Source organism: Malania oleifera, chromosome 1 (assembly GCF_029873635.1).
Source record: "Malania oleifera isolate guangnan ecotype guangnan chromosome 1, ASM2987363v1, whole genome shotgun sequence".
Taxonomy (NCBI): domain Eukaryota; kingdom Viridiplantae; phylum Streptophyta; class Magnoliopsida; order Santalales; family Ximeniaceae; genus Malania; species Malania oleifera.
In genome coordinates this window covers 18,048,634-18,068,295 of record NC_080417.1, presented here as the reverse complement: position 1 = coordinate 18,068,295, position 19,662 = coordinate 18,048,634, and the positions used below count along the sequence as shown (strand labels likewise).

Sequence of the window (19,662 nt, the reverse complement as noted above, 5' to 3'; positions counted from 1 at the left end):
AATCTTGGACCGTGATGCACGTTTTATATCGTAGTTTCAGAGGAGGTTGTAGGAGCCATTGAGCACTCAGCTAGCATTCAGCACCACTTTCCATCCTTGGATAGACAGTGAGACAGAGAGAACGATTTAGGTACTTAAGGATATGTTGCGAGTGTGTGTATTGGATTTTGGGGGTAGCTAGACTTAGTATGTGCCATTTGTGGAATTTGCCTACAACAACAGTTACCAGGCTAGGATAGGCATGACTCCTTATAAAGCACTTTATGGTAGGAGGTGTCGTTCCCCTCTATACTGGAGTGAGTTGGGTGAGAGATCAGTTTTGGGGCTAGAGATAGTCCAGCAGGCGTATGATAAAGTCCGACTCATTCGAGATCGAATCAGTGCAGCATATAGTCAGCAAAAAAGTGACCCGGATACTTGCCGTCGGGAACTGAAATTTGACGTGGGTAATCATGTGTTCCTGAAAGTAGCACCACTGAAGGGTATCATGAGATTTGGGAAAAAGGGTAAGTTGAGCCCTAGGTTTATTGGCCCATTTGAGATGCTTGAGAAAATTGGGTTAGTGGCCTATTGGCTAGCTTTACCACCATCTTTATTCAGGATTCATGACGTGTTTCATGTCTCTATGTTAAGGAAATACGTCTCAAATCCTTCCCATATCATTATCTATGTAGAATTGGAACTCAGTGCTAATTTAGCATACGAAGAAGCTCCAGTGCGGATCCTAGATAGAAAAGAACAGGTATTGCACCGCAAAAGGATACCGTTAGTGAATGTCTTGTGGATGAATCACGCGATAAAAGAAGTCTCGTGGGAATTTGAAGATGAGATCAAACGAAAATATCTCCATTTGTTTAGTGAAAACAATAATTGTGTATAATAAAGGTAATAGTAATTTTATTTTGTTTAGCACAGTGGAATTGTAATGTAGTGTATAGGATAGGTAGTATTTTGTTTTGGGGGAATTTTATGTTATACTTGTAATCTCCCAAAACTACCTATGTAATCACGGTATTCATCCACCATAAGTGAAGGCAGGTAATAAAATAAGTAGACCATTTTACCTTTAAAGGATGACGAGTTATATGTATAGTAAATTTCGAGGACGAAATTTTATAAGGAGAGGAGAATGTAATGACTTGAAGAATAATTGTATTTAAATAATAAAGAGGGAGGAAAACGGAAACTGAAACAGAAGTAGGTAGCAGGCTTCGTTGACGATGTTGCACTTTGGGTGTAATAATCCAAGAATTTAATCAAGGACTCGTCCACGAATAGAGGGTATTCATCGACGAGGATAACTTAGGCTCTTGTGGACGAGGGTATGTTTCGTCAACGAGAAGATACTGAGAGGTTGTTCTCTAAATTTTGAAATTGGTCGACGAGGAGATGGTGTTCGTCGATGAACCTTCTTCATGACCTCGTCGACGAGATGACGTGGCTCATCGACGAAGGTCACAGTATAAATAATGTAAAACTCAATTTTTTTACGCAGAAACTGCAGAAATTCACTCACTCTCTCTTTTGCTCTCTCCTACAGCCCCACCTCTCTCTCTCCTCGATTTCGGCCCCGTCGACCATTGGATTGATGAGCTAAGGCCACCACGATGCTCCTGGGGAAGCTCTCCCTAAGTTTACTGAAGCGGATCGTCGGTGGGACGAAGTTGGATTTCATCCCAGATTCAAGGTAAGGCCTTTTGTTGAAATTTGGCTTTCCAGTAGTTGTAGGAAATGCAGTAGACGTAGAAATAGTAATATTTTGTTCTGAGACGAAGTTGGATTTCATCTCAGATTCATCGCGCCTCTGAATTTTGCTGGTTGAGTTGATGGCCGAGACTTGTAGGATCTTGATAATCAAAAAATCTCAGGAACTTGACATAGTCACCCCTGGAGGTCTCTTGGTCAAACACTTCATCGAAACTCTCAGAATTTCTACTTTTAGTTCTGTCTCAGTATCTCAATGTGGTCACCTTGGGGAGTCACTTGGTCAAGCACTTGGTTGAACCTTACAGCATTCCGATCTCAGTCTGAACCTTAGAGTTCACAGTGGAAGACTAAGTCGCCCCTATGGATTGCTGATCGCCCCACATGGTCGAGCATCCTCTTCTTGTCCATTCATGATCTGAAGCTTCTGAAGCTTGGCTGAACATTTGAATTCTAGCTTTTAGTCCTCTAAATCCTCATTGGCCTCTTGTAATGCCTAACTCCATGATTTTAACATGTTTATCCTGAAAATAAAAACAAACACTGCATAACTCTGGGTAAATACATAATAAAATGAGGATAAATAAAGATAAATGAGGGTTTAAAATCATGTATTTTAGAGAATCTTCTATTTGTATAATTCGTCACTAATAAGTATTAGTCATCGCAGATATGGTGACTAGTTTAAAACTGTCACTAATACTGACTAAACTGTGACTAATACTATTAGTGTTGGTTTTTTGATTATTAGTGACGTTTTAACCTTATTTTTTGTGGTGTATTGCACTAGCGAGGGTTACCTTAGACTTCATGGACATTGATTTTGGGGTTTTGTAACCGCCCCTCTCATCAGTGTAGGTGATTTAGTCTTCCCGTTGGTTATGGAAGGTGTTTTAATGAGGGAATCAAAAACCAGTCTTCCTCTTTAATGAGGATATTTTTGGGGTATATCAATTATAAAAATTAATTAAGAATAACATGTGCTTATAGAGTGGACATGTTGACCGGCCATTGACTTGACGTATTTGTTGCTTATTAAGGAGTCAGTCTTAAATTTTTTATGAATATTAATTAAATTAATTATATTCAAATTCGATTAATTGGATTCTTTAACACATTTTATTAATAAAAGTTAATGAGATTATAGTTTATATACCCAAAAAAGAATAAGTGAGGCTAGTAATTGTAGTAAAACAATTAAGTACGTCATTTTAAAATCAAACTGTAAACGGAATTTGCATAACTTTTTGTAAAAAATATATGAGATTCATCAAGTCTAGGCCCAAATCTTTTGATATCTTAGGCGATGGCCTCAAGTATGAGAGGGTGAGGACACAATGCTTCAATTCCCATAAATAATATAAATAATAACACAATTTTCATGGATCAACCTAAATATTAGTTAGCATAAATTTGCATGCTGTAAAAGAAGATATAATGGATTGATTAGTCAATTGAGTTCAATCTCAAAGGACTCATAAACAATATAAAATTAATATAAACGCAAACAAAAATCACATAGATTATGACAATAACGTTGTTGTAGATGGAAAATAACAACTTTAGCAAGCCATGATTGTAGCATACAGTCCATATACATAGATATATATGGTCAACATTTCGAATTATTCTCAGACGCCAACTTGTTACACAAGTGTACTCAACTCAGACATTATTAACCTTTACGCTCTTTCTCAGCTAGGGCATTAAGTCGAGCATCTAGAGATCCCAATCGCGTGGCGTTGTTATAATCTTGGGGAATATGTGGTGGAATACCAGGCACTACTAACCCAAATAGCCTCATGGAGAATAAGAGCCACCCTTCCCTGTACATCGGTCCCTTCGTATAACCATAAATGAAACCTCTTATTATCTCCCAAATTGCAATTAGGTGCATGGGTATAATCCCAAACAATGAAAAGTAGTTCTTGAATGGTACTTCAGCAACAATCTGCATTCATTAAGAATGGGGGAAGGTTCTATATGAGTGATTACTTTACTACTTTAAAAGTAAATCTGTGTGTGTGTGTGTGTGTGTGTGTGGGTGTGAGAGAGAGAGAGAGAGAGAGAGAGAGAGAGAGAGAGAGAGAGAGGCAGATGCTCACATCCCCTGAGTAGATGCAATTGTAGAAAATACACGTCCCAAAGTGTCTAAACAAGCGACCTGAGTCGTCAAAAGGAACCCTGGGGACCATATCGTTGCTGTAGACAAACCTGGCATACCGCACGCCATGCTCTTTAAACCGGTTCAACACGAACTCCCCGAACATACCGTCCCCAACTCTGGGCTGCCCAAAGGTGTACACACTGTCCAACCTTTCCAGCATCCACGACTCGTCATGCATTGCTAGGATGGACGGGAAGATGATGGCCAACGCACCGCCCAAGCTATGCCCTGTCACTATGAATCTAGCCCTACTGTTTGTGTGCAGCAAGTCCCTCAGCATTCCCCTAATGTGGTAATAAGCTGTGGGCGGGTGGCTTTTGTCTTCTTCAATCTCCTTCGGCCATCCCCTATTCTTCTGTAAGCCCATGGCTTTCATAAAACCTGCATGCATCTTCCCCGCCACGTCCGGCAACATGAACCAAGAGAGATCAAAGTCGCTGCACCAATCATCAGCATTGAATGGTTCCGTGCCTCTAAAGGATACAATTATCGTCTCAGAGTCACCATTTTTCTCGCGCATCACAAATGCTTGTGTGGTGCACTTCTTTTGATAGTCTACATTAGTATGCACCAGAGAAAGTTCATCCACGTAAGTGAATTGAAAATTAAACACGCATAAGGATATAAATATTCGAAACATAGGTTGCTTCTTACCATTCCAAAAGTCATTTGCTACCAATAGCTCCATCTGCAGATGCAAAATCACAAACATTTTATGGCAAAAATGAATTTGGATTTGTGCCAAAATGTTCTTTGAGTAAATTCAATCTTATGTTTGATTTTTTAAATAAAATGGGGTTACATACAAAGAAATAGAAGATTGAATGGAGAATATATAAAAAACGAGTAGCAAATTTAGTTTCATTTCATCCACTTGCATTCCACTAGAAGCGTCAAAATTGAAGTTGCTACTTCATAAGTACCTTCCAAATATCCTCAACTACATGTTTGATGTAAGCATTGTTCTCGTAAGCGATTTTTGCGGCCAATAATGAGAGCGCTTCATAGTATCTAGGATCATCACGTTTGACGTTATGGTCTAGATCCACTCGTCCATCTAGATGCCCAATCATTGATAAGTAAGTTGGTGATGATTTATCTGGTACCACCACCTTCCCTATTATTTAACAAAGTTTGATTCATCTCCCATTAATTAGACTCAGCAACTAATATAAATAAGGTTAATCAATTTTTAATAAATACATAATATCTCATTTCTAACTACAATATTGTTATAACTAATTTTGTTACAAAATTCCACTTTCTTAGATGATTTCTCACTTCTAATTAATGAATTAAAACTTATCTTAGTGAGGAGGAAGGAGCATTTTGTTGAAAGAGATAACTGTCTTCTTACTTTTCTGCATAGTTGTAGACAATCATATTATATCTAATATATGTATATCTCGGGTTAAATTATATCTTATACTACGCTTGTCAAATACAAACCTCATTTTACGATAAATAGGTGCAATCAAAGAAATTAGTTCACTTTTTTTGAATTTTGAATACTAAAATATTGTGGTAACAGGTCACAAATTAACAATTATAATTGAGAGAGAGAGAGAGAGAGAGAGATTCATTCTATAGTTAAATTAAATTTAGTAATTGAAATTGAAAACTAACACCGCAAACAATAGCTAAAAGATTTCGTATTCAGTTTGGGGCATTTGAATGTCAAAATCTTGAACAATCAAGGGTTTACGCCTCAAGAATTTTTGCCCTTAATCTTAGCAAATCAAACAACCTAGTTTGGTTATCCACCGTTGTATAGGCAATTAACTCTAGAGGCAAAGATCAAACACTTGCTGATAACATATAACATTCTACCCAAGAGTGGGTCTAGAGATCACATTTCCTCTCTAGGTTGTTTCGTTATATGGTGCATTTATAAAGGCAAACGTTTGGATCTTCCTATAGTTATACTAAAATGGATAATCACCAAAGAAAAGACTAGACAAATTATCCTCCCTTATGGAGGAATTCTAAACCTTATTTTTGAGGACCTAGGTCCAGCTAACTCCTTAACTCTTTTTATTAAAAGAAAAACCTCATATCAGTTTTCATCAACCACCATTAAATTAATGGGATATGAGTTTGCTGGTGTACTTGGTTCGATCCCTAAATACCAACCACTTCCGAGAGAAAATGTAAATGTACAAATGGAGGGGGGACATGCATAAGAATAAAGAAATGATCCATCCCAAGATATACCACCTGCTCATCTTGGTGCTAATGATCATCCTGTTTGGTTTACTACTTATTGTAGAGATATGGATGCGCAATATAGTGCAATTCGTGTAGACATAGAAACTAAGTATAATGCACTCCAACAAACCTTCCAAACCAATTTTAGCTCCTTTGATCAACAACTCACCTGAATCGAAAGCAATATGGGATGTGATTCCTCATCTAGAGGGAAAACTCCCATGGTTGCGAGTTCAAGTGAAGAGGAAGACGATGACGAGGAGGAAGGAAGCTCATCTAGTGACGATACGATGCTACTAAGGAGGACTAGATGTTTGTTGTTGCTGTGGTTGCTTAAACACCTTCTTTTGGAGCAGTTAAATTTCTGATTGTAATAATTTTTCTCATTTATTTTTTTTTTAAATCTTCATAATGTATGTTTATATTGCTATCTACGTTATTTGAAATCATTATCTATTGTGGTTGAGCAATAATGAACTCATGAATTGCATGTTGTCTATTGAATGATGAGTTACGTGTGAACAACATGTGGAATATTGAATAATGAAATCATTGTGAATTGCATGCTAAATACTGAATGATGAAATTCTTGTGAACTGCATGCTGGATGTTTGACCAACATATGTTTGATATGTAAGTGTTCTTTGATATCCATTTTGCTGATGTCAAAAGGGGGAGAATAAAGCAAAATATGCTTACTAGATGTTTTATTTGCATGAGGATTATGCTTATATATGAATGCATACTTGCTATGTATGGAGAACTATATGTATATGGACTTGATGTAGGTACTATGAACTAAGAGAACATAAATGAACTAAAAGAAAAATGAAAACATGATGCTTGTATTGAAAATATGCTTATACTAAAAACTTGCATACTTGAACTTGTATTTTCCTAAAGGGGAGAATACTGAAATTTTTTGTTTGCATGATGATTATGCTTATTTTGAAGAGGAATCTTTTCAAGGCTACCTTATTTTGCTTTTTATTTTTCATCGTCAAAGAATGGGAGATTATTGGCTTAACAAAACTTAATCTCAGTTTTGATGATAATAAACAAAGGAATTTAATTGTCCATTCAAGCGAAGTTTCAGGTTTTATATCTTACAACAAAAATGATGGCAACATGGATCTTATTTAAAGATTAAAAACCGTAAAGAATAAAAGCTATAAGAAGATTGGCTCGAGCTTGGATGAAGTTAAAGCTTCAAGACATGAGGACTTAATTTTTCATTTGATGTGTATTGTATTAGAAGTCACATGCAAGTACCGCTTATTGTTAAGATTGTGTATGAAGCTCATAGGATAAAATTGGACTTTGAAACCTATTTCAAAAACTAGGAAAATATCTTTTCAAAGTCAAAATATTCTTTCAGAAGAAATATGAAAGAGTTTTGAATTAAAGAACAATGAATTTCATAAGAATCTCAACAAACTGTTCTGATAATAGCAAGTTCGGGCAAACGATGAGTTCAGTTGACCGAAATTGTGCTGCAGTTGATAAAAGCCAACACAATGTTGGTTTGGGCGACCGAACATAATCTTTAGGGGACCGAACAAGTTCTTGTTAGGACAAATAAAATCAAGGTTTGGGTAACCAAAAGGCTACTTCCTGTTTGAAATTCGTGTTTTTTTAATAAGTTCAAGCAACCAAAGTTTCGCAACTGAGTTTTAAACAACGTGATTTCTAACTATTTGTAAGAATATTTTGATTCCAAACTTTGGAGAAATGGCCAGATGTCAAAACCCACCTATTTAAGGGTAATACTAATCACATTAGGGCATCCAATCGCACAAAAATCATATTGATTTTATCTTCTAAAGCTCAGGTGCATTGTTCTTCACTGCTGAAAATAAAACCCTGCTTTTTTATCTTCGTTTTCATATTTCTCACTCCAAAAAACCTAGATTTCTCTTGAGCTTCATTCTATCATACTTTTAAGAGTATATTTTTAACGTGATTTATACTTGTACAAACCCACTCTTCTGAGAGAGTATTCTACTTGTACGAAAATCTGTTATGTTGCTTATTGAACTTTCGATTCGGGGATAGAATCGAACAAGCAATAGGGTGTTCATGCTTGAGAGGTGTCTCTACCTACTAAAAAGAGAGAGGTAACTCCACCTATTGAACAGAGAGAGTAAAGGAAATTCTCATAGCAGGTTGCTTGAGGCAAGGACGTAGGCAGGCCGCTAAACCTTCTAAAAAATCTTAGAGTTCTTATTCCACTAAATCTCTTTACTTTCTTGCACTTATAAATTGATTATTATCTGTTGCGAATGAATTAAAATTGAGTTGGCAATTGTATGAGCATTGAGGTTTTCTTGTGGATAGTTTGAATTATTTATGTTTTCATTATAAATCAAACGCTATTGGATTTGTGAATTCAGATTTGTGTTAATTGGCTGAGATAATTTAATATTGATTGATATTGATTGTTTATTTAAATAGAAGAATAATATTTAGTTGGATAGATATCATGTTACCAATATTGATTTTCTTGGAATATAATATACTTCATAATTTAATATTATATTTACTATTGTTCGTTGGTATAATCGTTGGTTACTTAGTTTTCATTGGTGATTGAAATAGTTAGGAGATGTGATAACTAAGTTTTAAAAATAAATCAAGCTTCAACACATTAAAAATTTTAAAATATTCAATTCACCCCTCTCTTGGGATTACACTGACATTACTTTCAATACAAACATTTTACCTTTTATATATATATATTCACTACACGCTATCAACAAAAATAGAAAAAAAAAATCACAAATTGCAACCTCTTATTCTTCTAATTAAAAATAAAAGTTTAAATTATAGCATAAAACTCTATTTTTATCCATTTTTTTAAAGTCTAATGAACTTTTTGATAGACAAAGAGACGTCTTATTAACTTTCTAAGTTTAAAATGAAGATTAAGTCCATATTTTATCCATTTTTAAAGTTTAATGAACTTTAAACATACAAAGAGACATCAAAATATCTTGGTCCTTGATTAATAAATCTAAAATTTTTGATAAATTATTTTTTTGACCAATTCAATTAATAGGCTTAACCCTTGTAAGTCGTAGAACCTATTTTGCCCTGTTTAGAAAAGTTTTTAAAAATTTGAATAAAATGTAATACAAAATTATATTAAAATTGATTCAAATCTAAATTCAAGTGAATTGTTTTTTGGTGGGTTAAACTAAAATGAATATTTTATTCAAAATTTTAGTGCACAAGCTTTATAATAGAAAATTATACATTTTTATAAGATATTTCTTTCCATATATTTGCATGACATGAATCTAACATTTTCAAAAAATAAAAAATTTAAAATTTTAGGGAATTAAAGTAGATTAAAATTTTAAATTAAAATTAATTTTGCAGGTGTAGACATTAGCTGGTTCAATGTGGCTTTAATGATCGAGTGGTAGCAAGACTAGGGAACAAAAAGCTTAGAACAAATTTTGTCCGCCGGTGGACCTGAAGTCCTTTGTTTTTTCTTATTAAAGCCTAGAATCTTCATGAAGCTGTATTATCGAATTCATAGTACCATTTTTAATTTCTTAATTAAATTATTTAGCCAAATTATTAATTACTACCTTTTTTGGGTATATGTCCAAATTATTATTATTACTACTTAATTGGACAAATGTGTATTTTTTTTAAAAAATAAATTAATAAATTTGGAGTGAATGCATTACATTTTAATTTTGTGACACTATTTTCCCTCTTAATAGAGAAATTCAATGTGTTAAGTGCCAACATTAGTAAAATAAAAAATATAAAAAATCTCATATTTAACAGCATTATTAAAAATTTTTAGTGTACTATTTTCTAAAATTATTTCATTTTTAAATGGAGAAGGGGGCATCGCTAGTCTTTAATTTTTTTTATTTTTTCGGTCTTTGTTCCTAATTTTGGTTCTCGCTTTCATAATTTTTGACAATAATACTAAAAGACCTCTAAAATAGTAGTTGTGAACTCTGCAACCTTCCAAGATAACATAACTTGACTGTAAATTGATGTCTTAGACAAATTAAAATTATATGGTACCCACTTTTACTGCATCATTTAAGTTTTAAATTTGTGTCGTGTACACAGCCACTAAAAAAAAAAAATTACTAAAATTAGAGTTGTGATAATCATATTTATCGATTGGAGAGCGACATGTATGTAATTTATTATAAAATTAGGGATAATAAAATATTAATTACAGTAAGTTATTAACATATCTATTATATATATACTCTAAACTAGGTGTAACATACCAACAACTTAGTTGACTCACCTATCCAATATTTTTTAGATTAATTAATTGGGCTTCCACTTCACAAAGGGAACCCTAATCCTCATCCCTAAACTTTTTCGAAAGATTAAAACTTGAGATCGTGAAGACATTTTTACTTTTAATTTAAGATTAATTCATTTGTCTATTTTGAATAATATAAGTTAGTTACGATCTTAAAGGACACATCTAAACATATATTTACCTTGAATTTGAAAGAGTCAAATTGGATCTTTAAACTTAGATTTGTATGAATCTAGGCAAAACGTAGTATAAAATTATATTTATTTTTATTTTTAATTTTTTATAAATATAAGGCTAAAATTCATAGTCTCAAACAATAAATATATTTAAGATATTTTAAGATTTTATATTAAAAATGCTGAATTTGAGTAGGAAGGGAAATGATTGATATAAACCCTATTTGTGAGATCTATATATGCGATATTAATTAACTTTAAATAAGTACTCAATTTAGTCTATAATTATTTGACACTAGCGTGGGTAATTCCCCATAATCAACTGCATAGTATTGATTGATTTGACATACCTAAAATATTTAGTGATATCAAGTATTTCAAAAAAATTTCTACTATATGAAAATTATATTTCTAGATCTTAAAAACCAAATAACAAAAGGAATATGAGATGCGAGATGATGAGCTACTTCCCATTATATAAACTACTAATCCAATCATTATTCTTTAATGATCAATTTTTTTCTTTTTTCAAAAAAAGGTTAATGCTGCGAATTTGAGAAAAGTAATTAATGAAAGAAGCATGAATAGTAAAATGACGGGCAAACCTCTTATGATATTGAGGAAGAGGGTGGAGAATCTGCCGCCGTTGCTGGAGAGAAGGTTGAGTCCCATCTCCAAGACGTCGCCAAAGAAGGCCATGGGCTTGGCCACCAACTGCAGCACCTTCTGCAAGAGAATGGAGATGAACAACAGCCATCCGTCCACCATGTTCAAGTTGTCCTCCCTCTGCGTCTGGAAGTACCTCCTCTTCTTCGCCGTCTTCCGGGAAAACAAGACCTGGAACAGGCCCCTCACCCCCACCTCCTCCGGCTTCAGTATCATGTAGTTGGTCGCAAACAACTTGAGGTCCTCCTCCGTCGCCATGTTTGCCGACGTGCGTATTAAAGTATTGGTGCGCAAGCTGCAAACTTCAAGACCCCATAAGCCATTTTTATAGGCAATTATGATGAAATCGCTGAACATCGTTATTGCCGATGGTGCGTTCTGTCATGATATGACAAAAAATTTAACTTCACATCATTCATAAATTAACCAAATAAAATGATGTTAACTCAAAAAAAAATTTTGATTTATTTTTTAAAAAAGTAGTGATTTATTCATTAGTATGAATTGTTGAAAATAAAAAAAAAAAAAAAAAAAAAAAGGTTCTCGGATGAGAACTAAATCTTGTCTTGACATCCCAAATTGTCTAGATGTCTTACATTACAAAAATAAAGGAATAAAAGAATTTTCTATTTCATACTAAAAAACACAAAAATAAATAAAAAATGCAGAGAAGGAAAATATATTTTTACATTGGTAAAATTTATTAAAGAAAATGAATGGAAAAGGATCAAGTAGTCTTCAAATTGCAAATTAGTTTCAAACATGCAATATGAAAAATGTGTAAAAGTCAACCATAAGTGGTGATTGGGAGTTAACTTTGGAATTGAAATTTTGTTTAAAAAAAATAAGAAATTTGTTTTAAAATTTGATTGACCATTCAAATTTTATTAATCAATCAAATTGAATTTAAATTACCTCTCCCAAGCCTATAAATAGAGGCCTCAAATAGAGTAAAGGAGACAACACAAGAGAGAGAGGGAGAATAAAAAGAGCTGCGTACTTTCTTTTCACTGAAAATTTAGGATTGGTGGTATCTGCTTAGTCAGCTTGACCTAGACGATCGGATGGTGATTTCTCGTCCGATTGAGCTGAAATTTTGACAGATAGTTTATAACTCATTCTTCACGATAGGAGGTGTTTGCGCATGTCAATTTGATCTGGATGATCGGATGGTAATTTCTCATCCGATTGAATTGAAATTTTGATCGGTTGTTCATGACTCATTCTTCTTCATTCTGGAGGATCGAATTGTCATTGGGAGCTTTGCAACATCAGTTTCATGGCTTGGATAGTAGTCCCATTACAGCAGCAGCTTCAGGATTTATAGGTGTCTGCACATGTCAACTTGATCTAGATGATTATATGGATGGTTGGATTGTCATTTGTATCTTTGCAACGTCAGTTTCATGACTTAAACAGCAGCCCCATTACAACAGCAGCTTTTAGGATAGAAGGTGTCTGCGCAGTCAATTTGATCTAGACGATTAGATGATGATTTCTCGTTAAATTGAACTGAAATTTTGACAAGTTGTATGAGACTCATCATTCTTCATTATGGATGGTCGTATTTTCACTTGGAGCTTTTTCAACGTCGGTTTTGTGCATCGGGCGTACAGCAACTCCATTGCAGCAATGACTTCAAGTATTGGAATCCAGGAATAAGCCTATAGTTTTTTGTCAAATTGAAGAAAAAAAGAAATGATAAGTACACTATTTCTCTCTCGGTCTTTTTTTTTTCTATTGTGTTTGATGAGATTTTCCTTATTAAGTTTTTAATTGATTTTCTTAAAATTAGAGAAAAAATAATTAAAAAATCATTAAAAAATTGAGGAAGAATTTGGGAAAAAATATTTGTTTTTGAAGTCAGGAAAAAATATATGAGTTATTTTGACTCCAAATTTTAAAAAAATATATCAAAAAATGAGGAAAAATATTTTAAAACAAATCCCAAATATTTCAAAAAAAATGTGGGAAATTTTTAGAAAATTTTTACAAAAGATTTTGAAAAATCTGGGAATGTTTTTAAAAATAATTTTTGATGATTTTACTTGTTTGTGTGTCGGTGCGTCCCAATGATTTCAAAAATGGTAAAGTTGTATTTCAGACATTCCTAATTGTACTTTGATTCCCTTTTAAATTTTATTTATTTATATATTTGTTTACATTTATTTATTTTCTTATTTATTTTTTATTTTCTTTATTTGTTTATTTTTTTTAATTGATTATTTCGAAGGAGTTAATTAAAGACCATTAATTAGTTACTATTAATAGAACGGGTGTGTAAATGGTGCTGATACATTCCCCTCACATAACCAAACTCCTGATCCCGATTTTAGTAAAACATACTAAGACTATTGGTTCCTTGGCTTAAAAATACTCTAGATATCAATCAATAAGTAGTAAATAGGTATTCTAATCGCACCAAGGTAAATAATAGGTTAGTGGAGACTCTATTCAAATTTCAATAAATATTATCCCTTGTCATTCCAGACCTTTCTTCGATATGTTGCGACAACTTGGCGACCCTATTGGGGATATAGAGTCAAGCCATCAATTAGTTTTGAATTATATCGAATATGAATTTAATGGTCCTTTGTTTGTTCCATGATGTCTTGTTCGTAAATATGAATTATTGTGTTTTTTTTTTAAATATTTTGCTTCTATATAATTCTTATATGGTTAATTCTTGTATATATGGAATAGATGGATAAACATGTACATGGTCTAAAGATATGTGGGGGTTAAAGGGATAGGCTTTTAAGATTTATGAGATCACACACATTTTCACGCGCCTTTTACTTGGGTTTTACCTTTTGCGAATAAAAAAGGAGTGCAGTATCGTTAGCTCTCATAAGGTAAGGTTTTTGGGGGCGCTTGAACCACTCCGCTCAGTGTGAACTTGGTCCAAGCCCATTGGGTAAGGATAGGAGACATGCTGGGAATCTATTGTTGATATATAAGGAATAGAGTTTGAACCACACATACTATAAACTTTAGTATCCTCCCTTAAGATAAAGTCATGGGGAAAACCTACAAGTGAAAAACCTACTTTGGGTTGAGAAAGAACTTTGCATCCATGTGAGGCATGCGTACCACTTTTCCAAAAATCTAAAGTTGCCTGAATCACCTTGAGGACAACTCAGTAGTGGCATACAATGAAGAAGAAATAGAAATTCAGCAATTTTTTGAAGTCCAACAGGTAATTGAATTAAGGGAATTGAGGTGATTAAGGAACGACCTGAGGGGCAGTGCATTCAGCGAATTAGTCTATCCAATCTCCAACCATTGTGCTTTTAAGAAGTTCCCAATTTTTTGCTGACAGAGGAAAATAAGTAGGCCTACAAGTTCAGGAAAACAACCCAAGTTTTAAATCAAGGATTATACTCACGAGGCATGTAGAAGTCTAAAATACTTTACTTGTGAGGCATAAATAAAGTAAAAGTTTGCTTGGCCAAAAAGAAGGAGATAACCCTACTCAACCTGGATATCGATGAAGCATGCTCGTCTTAGATGAGGCTTGCTAGGATCATATTATGTTTGCTCGACTCAATCATATCTTGCTTAGCTCAGCCAGAGGCTTGCTTGGTTAAACATAAAGGAGATTAATTCAACTTTAATATATATAGACTCACACACGGACACACAAACACACACACAACTATTCCTAAGCCAAGAAAAGTAATTTCTAGGTTTAGGAGTAGGGGGCAACTGATGGAGTTTAAAATATCTTTAATTACATGCTACTGATAAAGTCATTGTACAAACTCAATAGGCAAATGAAGACATGAAATCAAAAGATAATTAAAGGGCATAATGAAGTTGTTATAACCCTTCCCGCTCTCCCCCCCCCCCCCCCCCCCCCCCCCCCCCCCCCAAAATAAAGATTGGAATAAAGGCCTATAAATTTAATACAATTCCAACATTAACTTTTTCCAATAATCTCTTTTTATCTCTCACAAAAGCACATAAAAGATGTGTTAGGGATTAGCTACTTTTCAAGAAAAAAAAATGTATGATAAAAACCTTTAAATCATGTTATCCTTATTAAATATGTATATAGATTCCACAATATATTATCTATTACTTGATCATATATTTGTCCAACATTAATTTAGATTTAGTAAAACTGGTCTGCGCTTTGCACTTGGCATACATATGTATTTCGATAGTTAGTTTTAATAATAATATCAGAATTTAACACATTATCAACAAATTTGTTAGATATTGAAAATTTTATATGAATAATATAATATTTATAAAAATTGCATGTAGTATATAATATTTTTAAAATGTTATGAACATGTACATATATATTATATATTTATTTGTAGCCAACCAATTTAAATGTAAAATTAATTGAGAAAAATAAAATGCAAATATCGACTGCACTAATAGTAAAAGAGAATTTAAAATGTAAGATTTGGGTGTTTTGTAAATACTTTATTTTATAACATATGAGAAGTTGAAAATTTGCTAAATTTACATTCATTTTATGTATTACATATAAAAATATATATATTTATATATAATTTTGATATTTTGTTATTGGCAAATTTTCGTGGAAACTAGGTGAAAAAACTATATTGTTTTGTATACGTTGTATTGAATATTTTAAAAATAACTTCCATCATTTTTGTAATTTTAATGTACATAATGAATACAAATAGAAATTTGAGGTGGTATATATATATATATTTCTATATTCTCTTAATAATATAAATTAATATTAATTCTATAATTTAGTGTAGGTAAATCCAAAAAAAAGGATAAAGAAAGAATAAACTAATAATTTAGATTTATTTTATAAAATAAAGTAGTGAAATAGAAAGTCGTGGAAAATGATTGAGTTGTGACCTTTTTAAAAAAATTATTTAAGCTGAATTTAGTCTTGTTAGGATTTAAAAATTTTTCTCTTATAAAAGAGAAAGGATTTTAGAAAAAAAATAAAAAATGTTAATGAGGCTGAGAGAGAGAGAGAGAGAGAGAGAGAGAAGTTTAAAAAATAATAAAAAATGATTCAAAAGTTAGCAGGGCTCTTGCCTCTATTGGCTAACACGGAGAGAGGACAAAAAAAAAAAAGAAAAAAATAACTAAATGTTAAAAAATAGTGGGGCCTATGTGGCCCTTTCCTTTGTCGACTGATACAAAGAGAGGACCAAAAAAAAAAAAAAAAAAACTAGATGTAAAGAAAAAAATAGTGAGGCTTGCGCGGGGCCCTTTTCTATGCTATAAGAGTGTGGTGGGAGAGAGGGGACAAAGGAAAAACAAAAAAAAAACAAAAAAACAAAAAAAACAAAACCTAGATGAGAAAAAAAAAATACCAGTGCCAATTTATAAGAATAGAAAAAGAGATAAGTATGCAATGAATCAATTAATTTATAAAAATAAAATAAAATATATTTACTCAATAGCTTTGATTCCTCATAGAGCAAATTGTTCCAATATGTCCAAATTTACTTATATATCTATCTTATGAATATTTGATGCTATTATAAGAGAAATTGCTTTTTGTGGTTGTTTTACAAATTTTAAAAAATATATTACAGTAAATTCATATTTTTATATCGTGTCCGTTTTAGGTGTCATGTAGATAAAGAAGAAAACATGTATAGGTGTCACAAGCTAAGCTTGTTTAGAGTATTATGCTTGCCTGTGACTGCTTATCTCGTATGCGTGGGATGAGTTTCTATTATGTAAATACTAGTGTAGAGTTATTTTCTGCTAGTAGTGCCTTTGTATGCCAAATAAGGCAGTATGACTCCTTGGTCACTTTGATGTTTCTTGGTACTAGGATGATAATTACATAAAAACCTTTTTAGGGGAGGGTGAGTGCTCATCAGTCATTGTAAAACTCACTAGCTTTTGTCAACGTGTTTAGCCTACTTGCCTCCCTCGCTAAGTACACAATGTCAACAGAGGTGTTGTTAATGAATTACGTTTGCTTCAATGTTTACTACTTGCTTGCCACCGCTTTCATGAATTGATTGTTGTTTCCACTGCTATTTTAATGAATGTTAATAAAAGTGCTTTGTGGATGAATGTTGGTAAACGATATGCTGGCTAATTAAGCATGAGTGCTTTAACTAGCACCGCACGACCTTTCACAAGGGTGAGAAAATAGTCGAACCGTGACACTTGGTATAAGAGCCCAAGGTTGAGTTGTTACATGAATTCAATTGCCTTCGTTGTGGGATTTGGAAAGTTTTGGTAAGTGACCATGGCACCAAGCAATGCTGAGAAGATTTGCATGCGTGAAGCATAGGTTGAGGCAGCAACCAATACTGTGGCCTAGATGAAAGAACTTGTTCATAAAGTGATGGGATCGCAAAAACATCAAGCAAGTTTGATAGGTGACATGTCAGAGGACTTTTGCCACACAGTTGAAACTTTGCAGTCGCGAATGGCTGATCTGGATGCAAAATTGAATTTGATGGTTCTTACTATGGGGAACTCCAACACTTATGGCGTTAGCAAGACCAAGGTGCCAGAGCCCAAGACGTATGGGGGTGCCTGAGATGCCAAGGAGTTATAAAAATTCTTGTTTGATGTGGACCAGTACTTTCACGTTGTGAGGATGGCCTCAGAACAGACAAAGGCGAATACTGCGACCATGTACTTGGTTGGTGATGCCAAACTATGGTGGCGTACCAAGTATAAAGAAATTGAAAATGGAAGTTGTGTAATTGATAGTTGGGCAAACTTGAAGAGAGAGCTCAAGGCCCAATTCTTTCTTGAGAATGTTGAGTATAATGCTAGGAGAAAACTAAGAGATCTCAAGCATACAGGGTCGATCAAGGAATATGTGAAACAATTTTCTGCTTTAATGTTGGATATTCGGGATATGTCGAAGAGGGACAAGTTGTTCTATTTTCTAGAGGGGATGAAATCGTAGGTAAGAACTGAACTTCATAGGCAAAGGATTCAAGACTTGTCAACTACACAAGTTGCTGCAGAACACTTGACTGACTACGCTGGTGATGATACCGCATCCAAACGGTTTGGAGGAGAGGTAAATAGAAGAAAGTTTTTCAAGAAAGGCAAACCCAATAGTGTGGGAGCCGATTCTAAATCATCAACCTTGAAGGAAGCTTTGTCGTCTCAAGGGTTCAACACTCCCAACAGAAAGGGGAAGAGTAAAATTTCGTGTTACTTGTGTGGTTGATTTACAGAGTGAGTGAGTGTCAACACAAGGGATTAATCAATGCCTTACAAGCTTCCACTTCGGGAAAAGTGGTGGAAAGCGAGGAGGAAGAGGATGATGCCTCGAGGGTAGGTTCAGTGCTGCTAGTGAGCGCATTGGAAAAGCAAGCAAAGCCACTGAAAGTTACATGAGCAAAATGATTAATGTTTGTCGACTTGAGGATAAATGGGAAGAGTACTTGTGCTATGGTGGATACGGGGGCTACTCATAATTGTTTTTTGCAGTTGGAAGCATGGAGACTAAACTTATCCTTAGAGAAGGATATAAGACACATGAAAGCAGTTAACTCTGTAGCCCAGCCTACGCTGGGAGTAGCCAAGCAAGTGACTGTAAAGCTTAGACAGTGGGAAGGTCATGCAAATTTCACAGCGGTGCCATTGGATGACTTTTTAGTCATTCTAGGAATGGAGTTCCTAAGGGGGACGAGGGCAGTGCTGATGCCTTTGGCTGGTTCCCTGTGTCTGATGGGATATCACTCGTGCATGGTGCAAGTCGATGCAATGAAAGGAGACGACGGGAAATCCATTTTAGCTATACAACTCAATGAAGGATTGGGTCAAGGTGAACGGACACATCTAGCCACGGTTCTAGTAGACAAAGAAGTAGGCCAAAATCTAGAGCCTACCACCATCCAAGCAGTGTTGGATGAGTACAAGGAGGTGTTGCCGGATAAGCTGCCTCACAATTTTCTTCCACGATGGACTGTGGAGCATGAGATCAAGTTGTTATCAAAAGTGAAACCACCTACTAAAGGGCCATGTCGGATGGCACCTCGAGAGATAGTAGAGTTGGGGGAACAACTTGATGAATTGGAAGCGGGATGTGTTCACCCTTCCAAAACACCGTTAGGAGTATCGGTCATGTGGCTAAATAACTTGATGAATTGGAAGTGGAGCAACAAATTTCTTGGTCATGTGGCTAAACAAGGTCGTATCCGGAGGGGTATGAAGAAGGTTAGGATTATTTAAGAACGGAAGATCCCCACGATAGTGAAGGAGTTGCATTCCTTTCTTGGCCTTACTAAATATTGCAGGAAGTTCATTGAGAGGTATTCGCAAAGAATGATTCCAATGACAGGACTACTGGGGAGGTATTATTGGCCGTACATACGGGATGATGTGGTTGATTATACCAAAACTTATCTTACTTGCCAACAAGACAAGGGGGAGCAGAAGAAGTATGACACTTTCAGGACCGCACCAAAGTACTGTTCGGAAGAGGAGACGACACAATT

The 19,662-nt window shown here is 34.3% G+C and overlaps 1 protein-coding gene across 2 annotated transcripts; it reads right to left on the bottom strand.

The window, feature by feature from the left end:
* Positions 1-3,202: 3,202 nt before the first annotated feature.
* LOC131158797 (triacylglycerol lipase OBL1-like) lies at positions 3,203-11,803 on the bottom strand. Of its 2 annotated transcripts, XM_058113673.1 has the most exons (5): positions 11,167-11,803; positions 4,795-4,988; positions 4,526-4,559; positions 3,810-4,426; positions 3,203-3,655 (listed from the first exon to the last, which is right to left on the bottom strand). In XM_058113673.1, the coding sequence occupies exons 1-5, from the start codon at positions 11,582-11,584 to the stop codon at positions 3,380-3,382; spliced, it is 1,539 nt and encodes a 512-aa protein (XP_057969656.1). In that variant the 5' UTR covers positions 11,585-11,803; the 3' UTR covers positions 3,203-3,379. The 2 variants fall into 2 exon arrangements, with proteins under 2 accessions (XP_057969656.1, XP_057969665.1); XM_058113682.1 differs by lacking the exons at positions 4,526-4,559; positions 4,795-4,988 and having other exon boundaries at positions 11,167-11,599.
* Between the last annotated feature and the right edge of the window lie 7,859 nt (positions 11,804-19,662).

What these genes read in the sequence shown, in the direction of transcription:
- LOC131158797 (XM_058113673.1), bottom strand. Translation starts at nt 11,584, where the DNA reads ATGTTCAGCGATTTCATCATAATTGCCTATAAAAATGGCTTATGGGGT. An exon ending in CTTCCTCAATATCATAAGAG is followed by an intron (nt 4,989 to 11,166) that starts GTTTGCCCGTCA and finishes GTTAAATAATAG; the next exon opens with GGAAGGTGGTGGTACCAGAT. An exon ending in AGCAAATGACTTTTGGAATG is followed by an intron (nt 4,427 to 4,525) that starts GTAAGAAGCAAC and finishes ATACTAATGTAG; the next exon opens with ACTATCAAAAGAAGTGCACC.